The sequence below is a fragment of the Carassius carassius genome, chromosome 30, assembly GCF_963082965.1.
Source record: "Carassius carassius chromosome 30, fCarCar2.1, whole genome shotgun sequence".
Classification (NCBI taxonomy): domain Eukaryota; kingdom Metazoa; phylum Chordata; class Actinopteri; order Cypriniformes; family Cyprinidae; genus Carassius; species Carassius carassius.
In genome coordinates this window covers 1,211,894-1,226,632 of record NC_081784.1, presented here as the reverse complement: position 1 = coordinate 1,226,632, position 14,739 = coordinate 1,211,894, and the positions used below count along the sequence as shown (strand labels likewise).

General features: G+C 32.1%; 1 protein-coding gene across 2 annotated transcripts in view; it reads right to left on the bottom strand.

Moving 5' to 3' along the window:
- LOC132110379 (myopalladin-like) overlaps nucleotides 1-10,560 on the bottom strand; it is a 37,571-nt gene extending 27,011 nt beyond the window's left edge. For both annotated transcript variants that reach the window (XM_059516935.1, XM_059516936.1), the window contains exons 1-9: nucleotides 10,369-10,560; nucleotides 7,964-8,881; nucleotides 2,175-2,350; nucleotides 2,047-2,092; nucleotides 1,461-1,839; nucleotides 1,310-1,384; nucleotides 494-635; nucleotides 311-334; nucleotides 97-213 (exon numbers count right to left, since the gene is read on the bottom strand). In XM_059516935.1, the coding sequence (XP_059372918.1) occupies nucleotides 97-213; nucleotides 311-334; nucleotides 494-635; nucleotides 1,310-1,384; nucleotides 1,461-1,839; nucleotides 2,047-2,092; nucleotides 2,175-2,350; nucleotides 7,964-8,877 (1,873 nt within the window). In that variant the 5' untranslated portion in view covers nucleotides 8,878-8,881; nucleotides 10,369-10,560. The remainder of the gene's footprint in view (nucleotides 1-96; nucleotides 214-310; nucleotides 335-493; nucleotides 636-1,309; nucleotides 1,385-1,460; nucleotides 1,840-2,046; nucleotides 2,093-2,174; nucleotides 2,351-7,963; nucleotides 8,882-10,368) is intronic.
- Between the last annotated feature and the right edge of the window lie 4,179 nt (nucleotides 10,561-14,739).

Genomic DNA, 14,739 nt, shown 5'->3' with positions numbered 1-14,739 from the left:
GTATACAGTTTTATTTAATTATGAACTTAAAGAGTTTAAGCAGTCTTAAGCAAAGCTAATCCAATAATAAATTCAACAATATTAAAACAAAATTACCTTTTACTCTCAATGCTGCAGTACTGGAAATTGTGCCATATTTATTGCTGCCTGTACATGTAAATATTCCGGAATCCTCTGGAAAGACCTCTGCAATAACTAAAGTACATATCTCCTCTGATGTCCACACCAAACAGAGAAATGGTACACTGTTAGGTGGTTAATATCATTAAATAATTACCTTGACAAAGCAGGGGGAATCAAATCCACCTACCAGATTCAGCCATGGATCTTGGTTCTGGCGTGAAAAAAGCAGAATGTGTGGATTGTCAGATAACATATTTTAAGAAGAAAAAGTCAAGCAATGAAAAGTTTTCTTTGAACATTTTCAGCAGTAGAGGTGGAGTTTTCAACCAACCACATATCTAAATGCACTGAGCACTAAAATGATACATACTCTTCTGGAGGATCCTGAAGTCTGGAGAATCTTCAATAAGTGTTCCTTCCCGGTACCAGTCCACTTTAGGGGAGGGAATACCTTTGACTCTGCACTCCAGAACTACAAACTGACTCTCTACAGCCAGGACATCCTGGAGGTTCTGCACCAAAAGAGACAAAGGTGTCCAATGACAATGGAATGGGAAACAAGTAAAAACTAGATTTTTATATATTCTATAACTACTGCCATGAGAATTTTTGAATTCCAGGCCATTTCTACTCTATAGACTGTCAGAAAAAATTAAACCTTTAGAGGTACAGCAGCTTGTCACTGGGGCAATGCCCTCAAAGGGACATCTTTTTTTTTTTTTACCTTATTTACCCCTAAATGGTATTAGTATCCTGTAGTAGTAATATGTACCCTTAAAGTAGTAAGTAGTATGTTCTTTTATGGTACTAGTATACACCTTTTAGGTACAATTGTGTCCCTTTGAGGGTATTACCCCAGTGACAAGCTGCTATATCCGTAAAGGTACCATTTTTGCAAGAGTTTGCTAGGCGGTTTCTTACTGGTCAAACAGGGTCACCACCAAGTCTCTATATTTCTAGACAAAGCTTGCACTGGATTTGCATGTTTTACTGCCTGCCAGGCAAAAAAAAGCGAATTGCATACTAAGGTTTTAGCTCTTTGGATTTGGGCAGGCATGCATGCAAAAGTTGAAACATGTCAAAATAGTAAAATACTTTTTTTGTTCCTCAAGCATTTGTTTATGCTGTATTTCACCGACACTCAATGTCTTCCAAGATTTAGAATTACAAGCCGTGTTTGCATTACCTTTGTAAAAACAGGAGCTGTCATTATGGGCATTACATCAAAGCTTTGAAGATAACCACTGCTGCCATTTAGATTCTAGAAGGAAAAAAAAATAAAAACCTTGCATTAGTGGGAATAATCAAAACTGAGGATTTAGTGTGTTTTTTTTTACCTCAGGATTACTCTGATGAGATGTTACCAGTATATCAGAGACACTTTGGCTGGATGGAGGTGATGGTGGTGCAATGGTCAGTGAAGTAACAGGTGGAGTGGAATCCACCTCAGATATTGGTGCTGGAGATTCTAATAAAGGCACGGTTGGTTCTAGTACAGGTATTTCAGAGCTGCCAACTTTGGAACTCAGAAGTTCTGTATCTTCCTGCTTAGTGGTTGGGTCAACAATCAGCTCAGTGAGTGGCACTGCTTCTGCATCAGAAGGTGCTGGTGCTTCAGCGCAGGTGTTTGTTATAGTTGGTGTTGGTTCTTCATCAGATGTGATGGGTTTTACCAAGACCACAGCAGGCTTGAGATGAGAAGTTCTTTTATGAAGTCTGACAAAAACAGAAATTGTGAATGTGTTTTCAACCCCTGGGGGTCAATATATATATATATATATATATAAACACACACACACACACACACACATATATATAAATGTTTCGACAGTGGCACAGATTCCTTCATTTAACGTGCATGTAGAATTACACAAAGCATAGATGTAAAAGATTTTGTGCATCAGATTTTTTCTACAAACTCACTGTGCTTGAAAATGTTGTTCTACATCAGAATCTGACGAAGACCCTCCTAAAAGATCAAGAAAATATACAATCTTCAGCTGCAATCATTAAGTCATTCATATTAAATGGTTAAAAATTATTTTACTTACCCTCAATGTAGATTTCTGCTGAGGTGGAGTCTGTGCCATAAAAGTTGGAGGCAAAGCACGAGTATCTGCCAGTGTCTTCTTCAAACGCCTCTGCTATGATCAGAGAGTGTCGCTCACCGTTAGCGATGATCTGTATATCAGGACTGTTTTCCAGCTCTTTACCCTCACAAAACCACCTGGAAAACATAATCAGAATGTTACATCCTGAGCAGGAACACACATCTACGAGCCAAAACACGTGCCATAAAAAAACAGACAAAAAAAAACAAGAGTGTTTGCAGATTTTTCAATATGAAACGTATGTTAAAGCCGACATAAATTGCATAAAATCTCAAACTAGCTGAATAACAGCAATTTTCAGTCTTTCACACTATGCAAACAAATTAAATGTATGGTTAAAATCTTTTGGAAGTTTCTCTTTAAAAACTAGCTTTTTGACAAAAGCTATTTACTTTAAAATTGTCATATTATTGTTTAACAACAAAAGCACGCAGAAAACTTCAGAATTAGAAAATAACAACAGTTAATACCAGCAGTAAACACCATTGAGAAAAGCTTTCCAACATGGAGACGAACAGCAACATTATTAATCACTAAATGGAAGAATGACACCAGACACATTTTTACTTCAATTGCATTTACTCACTGACATAATGACTTTCTTCAGTCGTTTAAATGGAAAAATCTGGTAATCGACTTAAAATTGTTGGACTATATCAAGTTGCTATAAGGTGACATTGAAGCCATTTTTTTTTTATTTTTTTTTTTATTTACTAAAGAAGTTATTTTTGACAGATATCATGGCGTGTTAAAGAAGATATTCAAAAACAATGCAATGTGTCTTATCTCACAAATCATCCAAGATCAGGCCTCTGTATCAAACACACTACAAAGTACAACAGCATTCATTCAGTAATAAATCAATGGGGTCAAATAATATTCTTGAATCCACAAATATAACTTCACCCCACAGCCTTACCTACGAACAGTTATTTCACTTCAACTCCTTCTGTTTCCTAAAATTCCCTCCCTGAAACTTAAAGCAAATCTGAAGAGACGAGTTGTGGTTCATTCCATGGGCGAGACATGGCTGGAATGCATTGGGTTTGATCCATGCACCAGTAAGACTCTACTTTGAAAGCCTGAACTGTGGGGGAAAGACATCCAGAGCTAGATCTGCACCTGTTCAAGCTATTTTTCTTCTCGACTCACCCACAGCACAGGAACCCCTGTTAAAACTGGATGGCAGCATCCCTGACCGACACACATGAGCTAAACATAGAGTGGCCTCTCATACAATCACCAACACTGCTAATAGATCTGTTAGATATTTAGCAGGCATTTGTCTCTGACAGAGAAACACTTGACATTTACAGGCATGGTAATAACTCAACTGTGGATTTTTTTATTTTAACATTACCTTATATAGAACTTAAAAAGATTTAGGATTTTGGAAAAGTTAATGCAAAGAAAATTATTCAGCTACATGGCTCTAGAAAGTATTGCCATGTGATGAACATTCTCACATCGTGCTGTAAATAAAATGTTGAAAAGTGAAGAAAGTTTGGGTCACTGGATGGATGATGTAATGTTTCTGACATCACAGTGTCTCGGTCAGCTGACCTCGCATAACACAAAGCACGTCACCTGTCACACAAACACCCTCCGAAAAGCACGGTTTCCTTGACCTGTCAGTTAAGGAAGTTTGTGTTGAGTAATGTTACACTAACCTTTCATCAATGACACACCGAGAACCATAATTATACTCTTAGAAAAAAAGGTACAAAAGCTGCGGCACCTTTTCAAAAGGTACACTTTTGTCCCTTTTAGGTACTTATATGTACACTTTAGGTACTTAAATGTATCTTCAAGGTACTGATATGGACTCTTTGGGTACAAAAGTGTGCCTTTTCAAAAGATACTGCTCCAGTGACAGCTTTTTGTACCTTTTTTTCTGCGAGTGTAAGTATAGAAAACATACAGTAATTTCTTAAACAACGGAAATCACTTGATTAAATAATTCTTATATAGCCTAATTCATTATAACATTCATTTAACAAGTGTCTAAATAGCTTAAACTTAAAGATTTTGTCAACGCTGTGTTAACATATATTTTTCCATTTTTACAAGATATATTTATGCTAACAGAAAATGCATAAATGTATGTTTTTTATGTAATAAGTTAAATGCACAATTAGTTTATAGTTATTCCATGCAAAAACGTTAAATGCATGATCAATTTATATGAAGTTATTAAATTTAATAACATTCCATGCGAGATCAATGTATAAAATATTAAATGTAAAACACGTAAAATGCATGATCAGTTCATACAAAAAGTTATTAAATACAAAAGCAATAAGTGCATGATCAATCCACACAATGTTATTAAATGCAAACAACAATTTTAAATGTATGATCAATTTATACAAAGTACAAAAAAAAGTAAAATGCATGATTAATATGAACTAAATGTAAAAATGTTAAATGCACGATCAATATAGTTATTCAATGAAAAAACGTTAAATGCATGGTCAATTTTCACAAAGTTATTAAATGCAATAAAAGATAAAAGAATGATCAATTTATAGTAATTAAATGCAAACATGTTAACAGCATGACCAATTTTTGCACAGTTATTAAATGCAAAAAATAAAAGCACAACCCACTTATATGAAGTAGTGATGAAATAGCTTCATATATAGTTTACTCAAACTTAATTTAGTCAGTTTTAAATCATAAACAAACAGAGAATATGTACATAAAGTTTAGTTGTAGCTAACAGTTTTTCATCACACTGGAACACTAAATCATGAATAATATAAGAGCTGTTTAGTTCTAGAGAAGCACAAGCTGAAGCACATTTCCACAATCTGAGTCATAGCTCATCCAGCTCAATGTTCAACGTTTTTGATTCCTTCTCTTCTGCAAGTAGCTTTTAGTAAATGCAAACATTATCACGGTTACATGACAAACACACTCACTACAAAAGAGTAAAGAAATCATTCAACTCATTCAACTTTTAAAAGAACCATGAGCTCAGTGTTGTTATTGTACAACAACATTAACTAAAACTCAACTACAACAAGAAACTAAAATAAAAATAAAACTAATTCAAAATATGAACAGATACTATGATGGAACATAAATATACTTAAATAACACTGCACCATCTTATTCCACCAAAGTATGATTTTTCTGTAAGGTGGTGACAATCATTTGTGTGGTTTATTTTTCATGAATTAAGACAGAAAAGGCATTAATTGTCCCCAGGTAAACACTGCTAAACTATAATCATATCCGTCCAAATTGAGGAATACTTTGCAAACCTCTGCACATTTAATGTCTTGTTTACTTTTCTACTCTTTGTCTAACTGTGCTCTGAACATGTAGGATGATAATTTCGCCTGCATTCTCAGAGCATCATATTTCTGATGTAGCAAAATTAGAATGGCTGAGCTAAGACTGCATGTTAAACGGTCAACTTTCACAAGACGTCTTTGTGTTCATAGCCATTGCTTGAAAAAGAAGATTTTTAGCATGCATTTGCTAGCAAAACCTATTGCCAAGATGCTAGTATGTTAAAAATCCCTTGAGAAAAAGTATCATACTTTTGTACTTATTGTACTTAATATATATTTACATATATAAACTACTTAAAAATTATTTGTTATGGAAATAATAAGCACTTATTATGGAAATAATATACTTTAAAAGATATATACTTAAAGGCAAAAATGAATGTGATGTTTCTGGATGCTTTATTGCATGTCAATTGCAATTAAATTGAAACATATAACATTTTGAATTTATATAAAAATGCAATTATTTTAACTTAAAGGGATAGTTCACCTAAAAATAAAAAAATGAGGTCATCATTTATCCACCTTCTAGTCCTCTCTCTCTGTATAGAAGACAATGGCTACCGTCAAATTTTTCATTACCAACATTCTTCAAAATATCTTCTTTGTTCATGTTTGAACTATAAAAAAAAAAGAAAGAAAAGAAATTCACACAGGCTTGGAGCAAGACGAAGGTGGGTAAATGATAGGATTTTCATTTTTGGGTGAACTTAAGTTACCTTAAGATTGTTTTTTTTTTACCCATATCTTTGAATATATCTTCATATGCAATTTAATAATTACTTCTATTATCCTTGAAATATGGTTAAAAAATACTGCTGAATGTTCTGACAAGCATTTATGGTAAACTAAAATATACTTTAATGTATATTATGCATACTAGTACATTTAAAACATATTAACTTTATGAATTAAAAGGATAATAATAATCATGTACTTTACATGTGATTAGTATGCTAGTTAACACATCGAAATATTAGTTCTTCAAGTACAACGAAAAGATCATTAAAACTTAATTTAACAAAACATGATGTACTTTAAAATAAAAATTCTAAATAACACTTTTTAAAACTTAATTGTGTTAAGAACAGTCACAAAAGTGTTTCTCATTAAGTATGATTTTATTTTATTAATATTATATGATACGAAGTACAGTTGGTTAAGTAAGTACATTACAAATTCAAATTTAATGTAATTAAGTGCACTTCTTTTATGTACACAAAATATATATATATATTTTTTTTCAAAATTGTAAATAAAACAAAAATTACTGGAATACATTTTACAAGAATATACTCTTTCAGTCTTTCAAAATGTATTGTTTTTTTTGTTTTTTTTTGTAATTATCTGTGAAGTTTCCTTGTTGTGCTTTCAATTCTGAGTGAAAATTGTTTAAAAGTATTTTTTTTTGCCCAGTGTATTTGCTAAGGTTTATGTGGTTGCTAGGTGGCTGCTTCCTGTATGCGCAATAGTAATAATAACAGATTAATAATATGCATCAATAGTAATAATAATGGACTACAATATACATCAATAAAAATAATAATGCACTCATAATATGCATTACTAGTAATAATAATGCACTAATAATATGCATCAATAATGGACTATTAATATGCATCAATAGTAATAATAATGCACTAATAATATGCATTAATAGTAATAATAATGCACTAATAATATGCATCAATGGTAATAATAATGCACTAATAATATGCATTAATAGTAATAATAATGCACTAATAATATGCATCAATGGTAATAATAATGCACTAATAATATGCATTAATAGTAATAATAATGCACTAATAATATGAATCAATAGTAATAATAATGCACTAATAATATGCATTAATAGTAATAATAATGCACTAATAATATGCATCAATAGTAATAATAATGCACTAATAATATGCATTAATAGTAATAATAATGCACTAATAATATGCATCAATAGTAATAATAATGCACTAATAATATGCATCAATAGTAATAATAATGCACTAATAATATGCATTAATAGTAATAATAATGCACTAATAATATGCATTAATAGTAATAATAATGCACTAATAATATGAATCAATAGTAATAATAATGCACTAATAATATGCATTAATAGTAATAATAATGCACTAATAATATGCATCAATAGTAATAATAATGCACTAATAATATGCATTAATAGTAATAATAATGCACTAATAATATGCATCAATAGTAATAATAATGCACTAATAATATGCATCAATAGTAATTATAATGCACTAATAATATGCATCAATAATGCACTAATAATATCCATCAATAGTTATAATAATGCATTAATAATATGCATCAATAGTATTAATAATCCATTAATAATATGCATCGATAGTTATAATAATGCACTAATAATATGCATCAATAAAAGTAGTTCAAACTCACCGAACTTCAGGAGCTGGCAGTCCTCTGACGATACAATCCAACTGGACTTTACTGCCCTCAGGAACCTCCCTGCTTTTGAGTTTCTGTATAAAGTGCGGCGGCACACACACGGGTTCATCCAAGCTGTCAGGCTGAATCAGAACCGGTTCCTCACACACCGGCTCCAGCTCCTGAGGCTCCTCTGCCTCATACGGCTCCTCCGTGACTCCACTGTTCTCCACTGGCTCCTCCATCTGTTGGTTGAGCAGAATAGGTCTTTCTTGATCTTCTGCATTAATGGAAAATGAAGTGGCATCAGGTTGGGTTTTGTTCTGGCATCGGCTCCGGTGGGTTTTGCAGGTACGAGGCCGAATTCGCTTGGAGCTGCTGGCTTTAAACAGAGATGAAAGCTCTTCTATAAAGTCAGCTGCTTTGTTGAGGAACTCCTTTTTGGATTGGGTCTCCAAGCCGTATGGAGCGTTTCTCTGAGGTCTTTTGAAATCCGCCGCAGGTTCCCTAACACGTCTGAAGTTCTTGATCGAACCTTGAATGGGAGTCTGGACTGTATGTCTTTCTGAAATGACCTCTGTTTGTGGAGTGGGTTTGTTGGAAGGAACATTAGAGTGGCTCACTGATGGAGATGCGTCAGATCTCTCCTCACGTTCTCGAGGATCACTGCTGATTGCTTTGCAGGCCAGATCAACGCTCTTGTCCAGTTCCTCCTGGCTCAGGAAGGCAGACAGGTCTGGGAACTGTGGATCCACTTTCCCACCGGAGTCGTCTGCTTTCTCCTTGAGCGTCCCGTAGAGCAGCTGGCGAGGAGCATCTATGCTGCTGGATTCACCGTGTCTGTGATGAGCTCGGGCCTCGGCCAGGTAACTCTCACGCAGAAGCTGCGATAAAGACGTGGGCTGATCCACGCTGTTCTCCTGCATGCTGCTGGAGACAAAAACACAAAGATTAAGAACATTAAGACAATAAGATTCAACTTGGGTTTTTTTTTTAGAATGCTTTCTGCTTAACCACTGTAATTTCTAATTTTCTAAAAAAGGAGAGCAGCTTTAACCAAATTAGCATTATTTTTCTGCATATATATCATGCCTACTTTTTGAAATAAATTGCGTTTACATGGATACATAATTCAAAATATGATATTTAATTTATACTACAATCAGAGTTGAGATATTATATTATTTGTTCTCATAATATGTATAAATACATATCATGTATGTATTTACCATGTACCCCGGATAACATTTTCTGACATTTCCAGGTTTTTAAAAATAAAACTAAAATAAATTAAACTTGAGCATTCCAAAAAAATGCAGAATAAAAGCCAATTTCATTCTTTTTTTGTTCCAATACAAACAGAATTCCTCTTAAAACGTGATCAGCAGTTAAATATTTAGAGCCTTATATTTAGAAAAATTCATATCTTTTCCCGTTTTGGTAACTAGATATTGAGTTTTAATAATCATTTCTAACTAGATTGCACTCACAAAAAGCACCTACTAAAACCTGGTGGAAAACATCACATTTACTATAAGATTTTGTTAATTCAGGCCTGGAAATAATAATTATAACATTTCCTGATATTTCAAAGTTTTCTATGAAAAAAAAAAAACCTAAAAGAAATAGAAAAAATGCAAGCAAATGCCATATTTGCATTAAATGAATAAAAATGCATCTACACTTTTGAAGTTGTAAAAGTAAAACTAAAATTAAGACCATTAAGTTACTTTAAATAAAATAAAATATATATAAAAAATGTATTTCAGCCAATTGCAAAGGCAACATTTCTCATTTTAATTTAAAACTGAAATAAAGGTTAATAAAAATATATATAGACGTTAAAAAAACACTAAAAATGTCAACCTTCTTTTCAGTGCACCTTTTTAAGCGTTTAGTTTAGATCATTTAAAGGTTTTTGTGCCACTGCAAACAGAATTCCTTTAATATTTAGAGTCTAATACCAACACATTTTAATCTTCCTAGCAAAACCTGAGAAAGGCTTTACCATTGGCCATCTGTTGTTATTAAATCCAGAAAGAGGATACGCCTGCAGATGCTACTGACACTCAAATCAGAGCAATTAACCGCAACAGCGATGCCCTTCCAACAGACAGCTGTTGTGTGCATTAAACACACTCCAGTCCCTCGTCACTGCTAATTATAGCACAGCTCACTTTACATGAGCACTACAAAAATATTACTCATTACAAGCACTTTTGCAAAAGCAGAATGCTCAGTTAACTATTCCATAAGAGTTAATGCATCTTTATACATGATTTACTGACATGCCAAGCTCAAATAGAAACCGAGTCCGTCTGGACAGACATATACAGAGCTGAATGCAATTTTATTCCTAAGTTAAGATAAAAAGTGAGTGTAAGCATTGCAAGTCATTAGTCAACAAGGTGCTTTACCTTTGACTTGTGTGAATGTCCACAACGTCTAGGTCTCCTGCACCTGCTTATTAAGCACTTAAATCCAGCGCAGCTGCCAGAATGCTTCCTAGTTTTGAGCAAAGTTAACCTTAACGTTTAGCTACACAGTGACTGCCTGCCAGTGAAGTGTCAGTGGGTCGCTGGCAGGTTATTTGAGAGAGGTGGAGGGTTTGAAGCGTGTGCCAGGGAACGATCGCTCCTGATTGGCCGGTGAAAATGCTTTCAGGAGAAGGGTGACACCTTTGTGAAGCACCTACGACAGTCTGGATAAAGGAATAGTTTGCTGGAAATGTGCTCGCCCTCAGGCCATCCCGGATTAGGATGAGTTTGTTTCTTCATCTGATTTGGAGAAATGTAGCATTGCATCACTTGCTCTGCAGTGAATGGGTGCCGTCAGAATGAGAGTCTCACAAGTAATCCACAGCACTCCAGTCCATCAGTGAACATCTGGAGAAGACAAAAGATGAAACAAATCCAGCATTAAGATGTTTTTAGCTCAAATACATAGAGTCTATAATCCATAATAACACTTCCTCCAGTGAAAAAGTGCATCTCCTGTTGTCAAAATCCAGACAGATATTTGTTTAGAGCTGTTTAAACCGTGCAGATTTCTCTCCTGATTCAGACCAGAACACTTTTTCACGGGAGGAAGTGTTATTATGGATTATTTTAGTTATAAATGTCTTAATGGTGGATTTGTTTCATCTTTTGTCTTCTCCAGATGTTTACTGATGGACTGGAGTGCTGTGGATTATTGTGATGTTTTTATCTGACGGCACCCATTCACTGCAGAGCAAGTGATGCAATGCTACATTATTTTCATGATAATTTACTCTCAACATCACATTACTGAAATACAAAAACATATATCGTACAATTCCTGGTAAAACAGAAGTGCGCTGCAAGATGTCTTTCTTTTCAAGGCCTGGAAATGACAAATAAGTTTTCTATTAGTATTATAATACGTTCAACTTAAATATGTATTGTCCGTTTTTCGAGGACAATTTAATTTTTATTTTGCATCGTGACATTATTTTCATGACAATTTTCCCTTGCATTCTCATTATTGTCATGCTTTTAGATTATACCTATAATACAAAACAACAGAAAATTAATAAAACAAGTATAATATCGGTTTCTTTTCAAGTGTTCTGCTTGCCATTTTGCTCATTTCATACATTGATTATTTGAAACAGTTAAACATTAGTTTAACTGTCTTTAGTTCTGTTAAACAGAAGGACATTTGATCAATCTGTTTTGCTTCCTTTTCACTGTAATTAAGTTATAAACATTATAACATTATTATACAATGCCTAAATGCACTTCATACGCATCCAAATATGAAAATAAATGAATTTAATGTGCATTAACTTATGATCTACTTTGCATTATATATACATGCATTATCTATCTATCTATCTATCTATCTATCTATCTATCTATCTATCTATCTATCTATCTATCTATCAATCTATCTATCTATCTATCTATCAATCTATCATGATCTAAATTTGTAGTTTTAGTAAACATAAATATTTTAATAAATATATATTTTAATTAATCTATTTTGTATATTTCACATATGCATACATATTTGCACACACACGTACGTTAAATCAATAAATAAATGTTTATATATATATATATATATATATATATATATATAAAAATATAAATATATTATATATTTATATTTTTTTTATAAATAAAATATTTTTTATATTTTTATTTGTTTATTTTTAGTTAATTCATATTTTATATACAAGTGTATTTGCATTATATAAGAACATATATTAAAACAAATGGCATTTATTTTTAATGAAATGAAGCACAAAGACACTTTTCAATCAAAACATTTCACATAATAAAGTTTATAGTTTAAATTATAAAAACAGGTGAAATAAACATAATTTCACTTATAAATATAATAAAACTAGGTCAAATTATGTTTATTTCACCTATTTTTATAATTGAAAAGTGTGTTTGTGCTTTATTGTTTTGAAAATAAATGCTTTAGAGAAAAATGCAGTAAGTTCTGAGTAAAGCTCCAGCATCGCTTGCTTACAGATGCTTCTTGGTTTGATATTTTTAATGCAATGCAATGAAATTTAAATCACTTACGTAAGTGTCTTAATACTTTTTGGGGGCCACTGCAAATGCAATGCTTTTAAAAAAAGTAGCTACAATCTAAGATACACATGAAAAACAAAACACAGATAATGTAGTACTGGAGAAATGCTTGCAGATGACTAACAACTAAAATAAACTCAAATAATAACTAAAAAGACAAATCCTTTCACCTGGCCGGAGGGAATAAAGCCCTTTCACAACACTCGCCATAGTTGATGGCTTGACTTGAAATGGCATGGAATGAGCCTTCTTGACAAGAGCTGAGGAAAAATAACATTTGAATAAATACATAATTACACAATGCATTGCAAGGTCTTGGACTTGGATGTGCACTCACACAGTAATGTGCTGATGTGTTTCTCTGCTACGTGATCTGAGAAGAGCTTCATGAGATCGTCACGCAGGTCTCGGTTCAGCTTCGTCTCAATGTAGAAACTTGTTCTTTAACACAGTTGGGTTGAAATGCAGATAAATGCATTCAGAATTCAAATGATCTGACAAAACATGGAAAGTGTTACATTAAAAGTAACAGTCCAAACATATTGGCATTATTTATACCATATAGATGAAGACGTAACCGATGCAGTGCAGGGCGGCTGTGTACTGCGTCAGAGCCACATTAAAGTTTTAAATGAAATATTCAGGTGGGCTGGCCTTCAAAAGAACAGAATTGTATTATTTTTGTATTTTATTTAGGTATTCATTGTTTAGAAAAACTATTAATAATTATAAAAAAAAATTAAATATAATTGTTTTTTAAAAAATAATAAAAAATCATTTTATTAACAAATTGTTAATGAAAAATTATATTTAATTTAATTTAGGCATTTATTTTTATTTTATTTTTAAGAAAAAAGCAATACAAAATGAACTCATAAAGAATTCTATAAACAATAATACTACAGAAAATTTATAAAATAAAATAAAACATTTCTAAGAAACAATATAATTAATAAAAAATGTTATTAAACAATTTGATAAAATTGACATTTTAGGAACTTTTCCTTAAAAAAAAATTATAAATTCAAAAATAGTAATAAATTAACAAAAAGTAATTTTATGAACAGATTTTAATGACAAATTAAATTAAATTTAGACTTAATATTTAGCTTTTTAAAAATAGAATAATAAAATGTATAAAAACATTATAATAACAGAAAATGAATTACAAGTAAAAAAAAAATGTATGTACACATATTTAAAGAAAAACAGTATACATTTTATATATTTAGTTAGCTACTTTATAAAAAAATCAATAAATATTACATCTTCATAAAAACAAAAAAAATTGGTTAAAATCGTGTGAATAAAGATATATATATAAAAGAATTCAATATTAATGCATGTGTTATCGTTTACTTGTTTTGTTTTCTAAAAATCATATTTTGTCATGCACATACCTCACAAATACCATATAAATGTGAAAGAATGGTTTCATTGTAGTAGCATGGGATTTAAAAACCCACGACAAAAGCAATATGTACAGGTTTAAAATGTGTCTAAACACTGACATGTAGCTCATGTTTTGCTCCAGTGTCTCTGGGAACTCGTTCAGGAGCACAAACCTGTAGATCTGTTCATATGAGATGGTAATGTGCTCCAGCAGGCTCTGAGTGAACAGATGTTCAATGACTCGGTCTAGTTTTGGCCAGTAAACCGTCCTGTATTCATCTGCTGTCATTGTGTTCAAGACCAGACATCCACAAACAAACAGAAGCAACACACACGTGACACATGCTGCTGAATAAGGCTTTTACTTTATCACTTACAAAAGCAGTTTTTCAGCAGCAGCATGGTACAGTGATGGTAAATAAATATAAACAACACACACACTGCTGCTCAAAATCTGGGATCATTAAGATTTGTAATGTGTTTTAATTGAAGAAGACTTTTCTGCTCATTAAGGCTGCATTTATGTGATCAGAAATACAGAAAAAAATATGTAAAATTGTGAAATATTATTGCTATTTAAAATAATGGTTTTCTATTCTAATATGCTTTAAAATGTAATTCATTTCTGAGATGCGCAGCTGTATTTTTAGCATCATTACTCCAGTTTTCAGTGTCACATGTATATTTGTAACAATATACAGTAAATAATTGTAATTATGTATTATTTCAATAAAACAAGTCAATAAAACAATTATTTAATAAAATAGAAAAATCTATAGATTAATAAAAAGTAATTTTTATTAACATTTTATTAAATTCTATTTAATT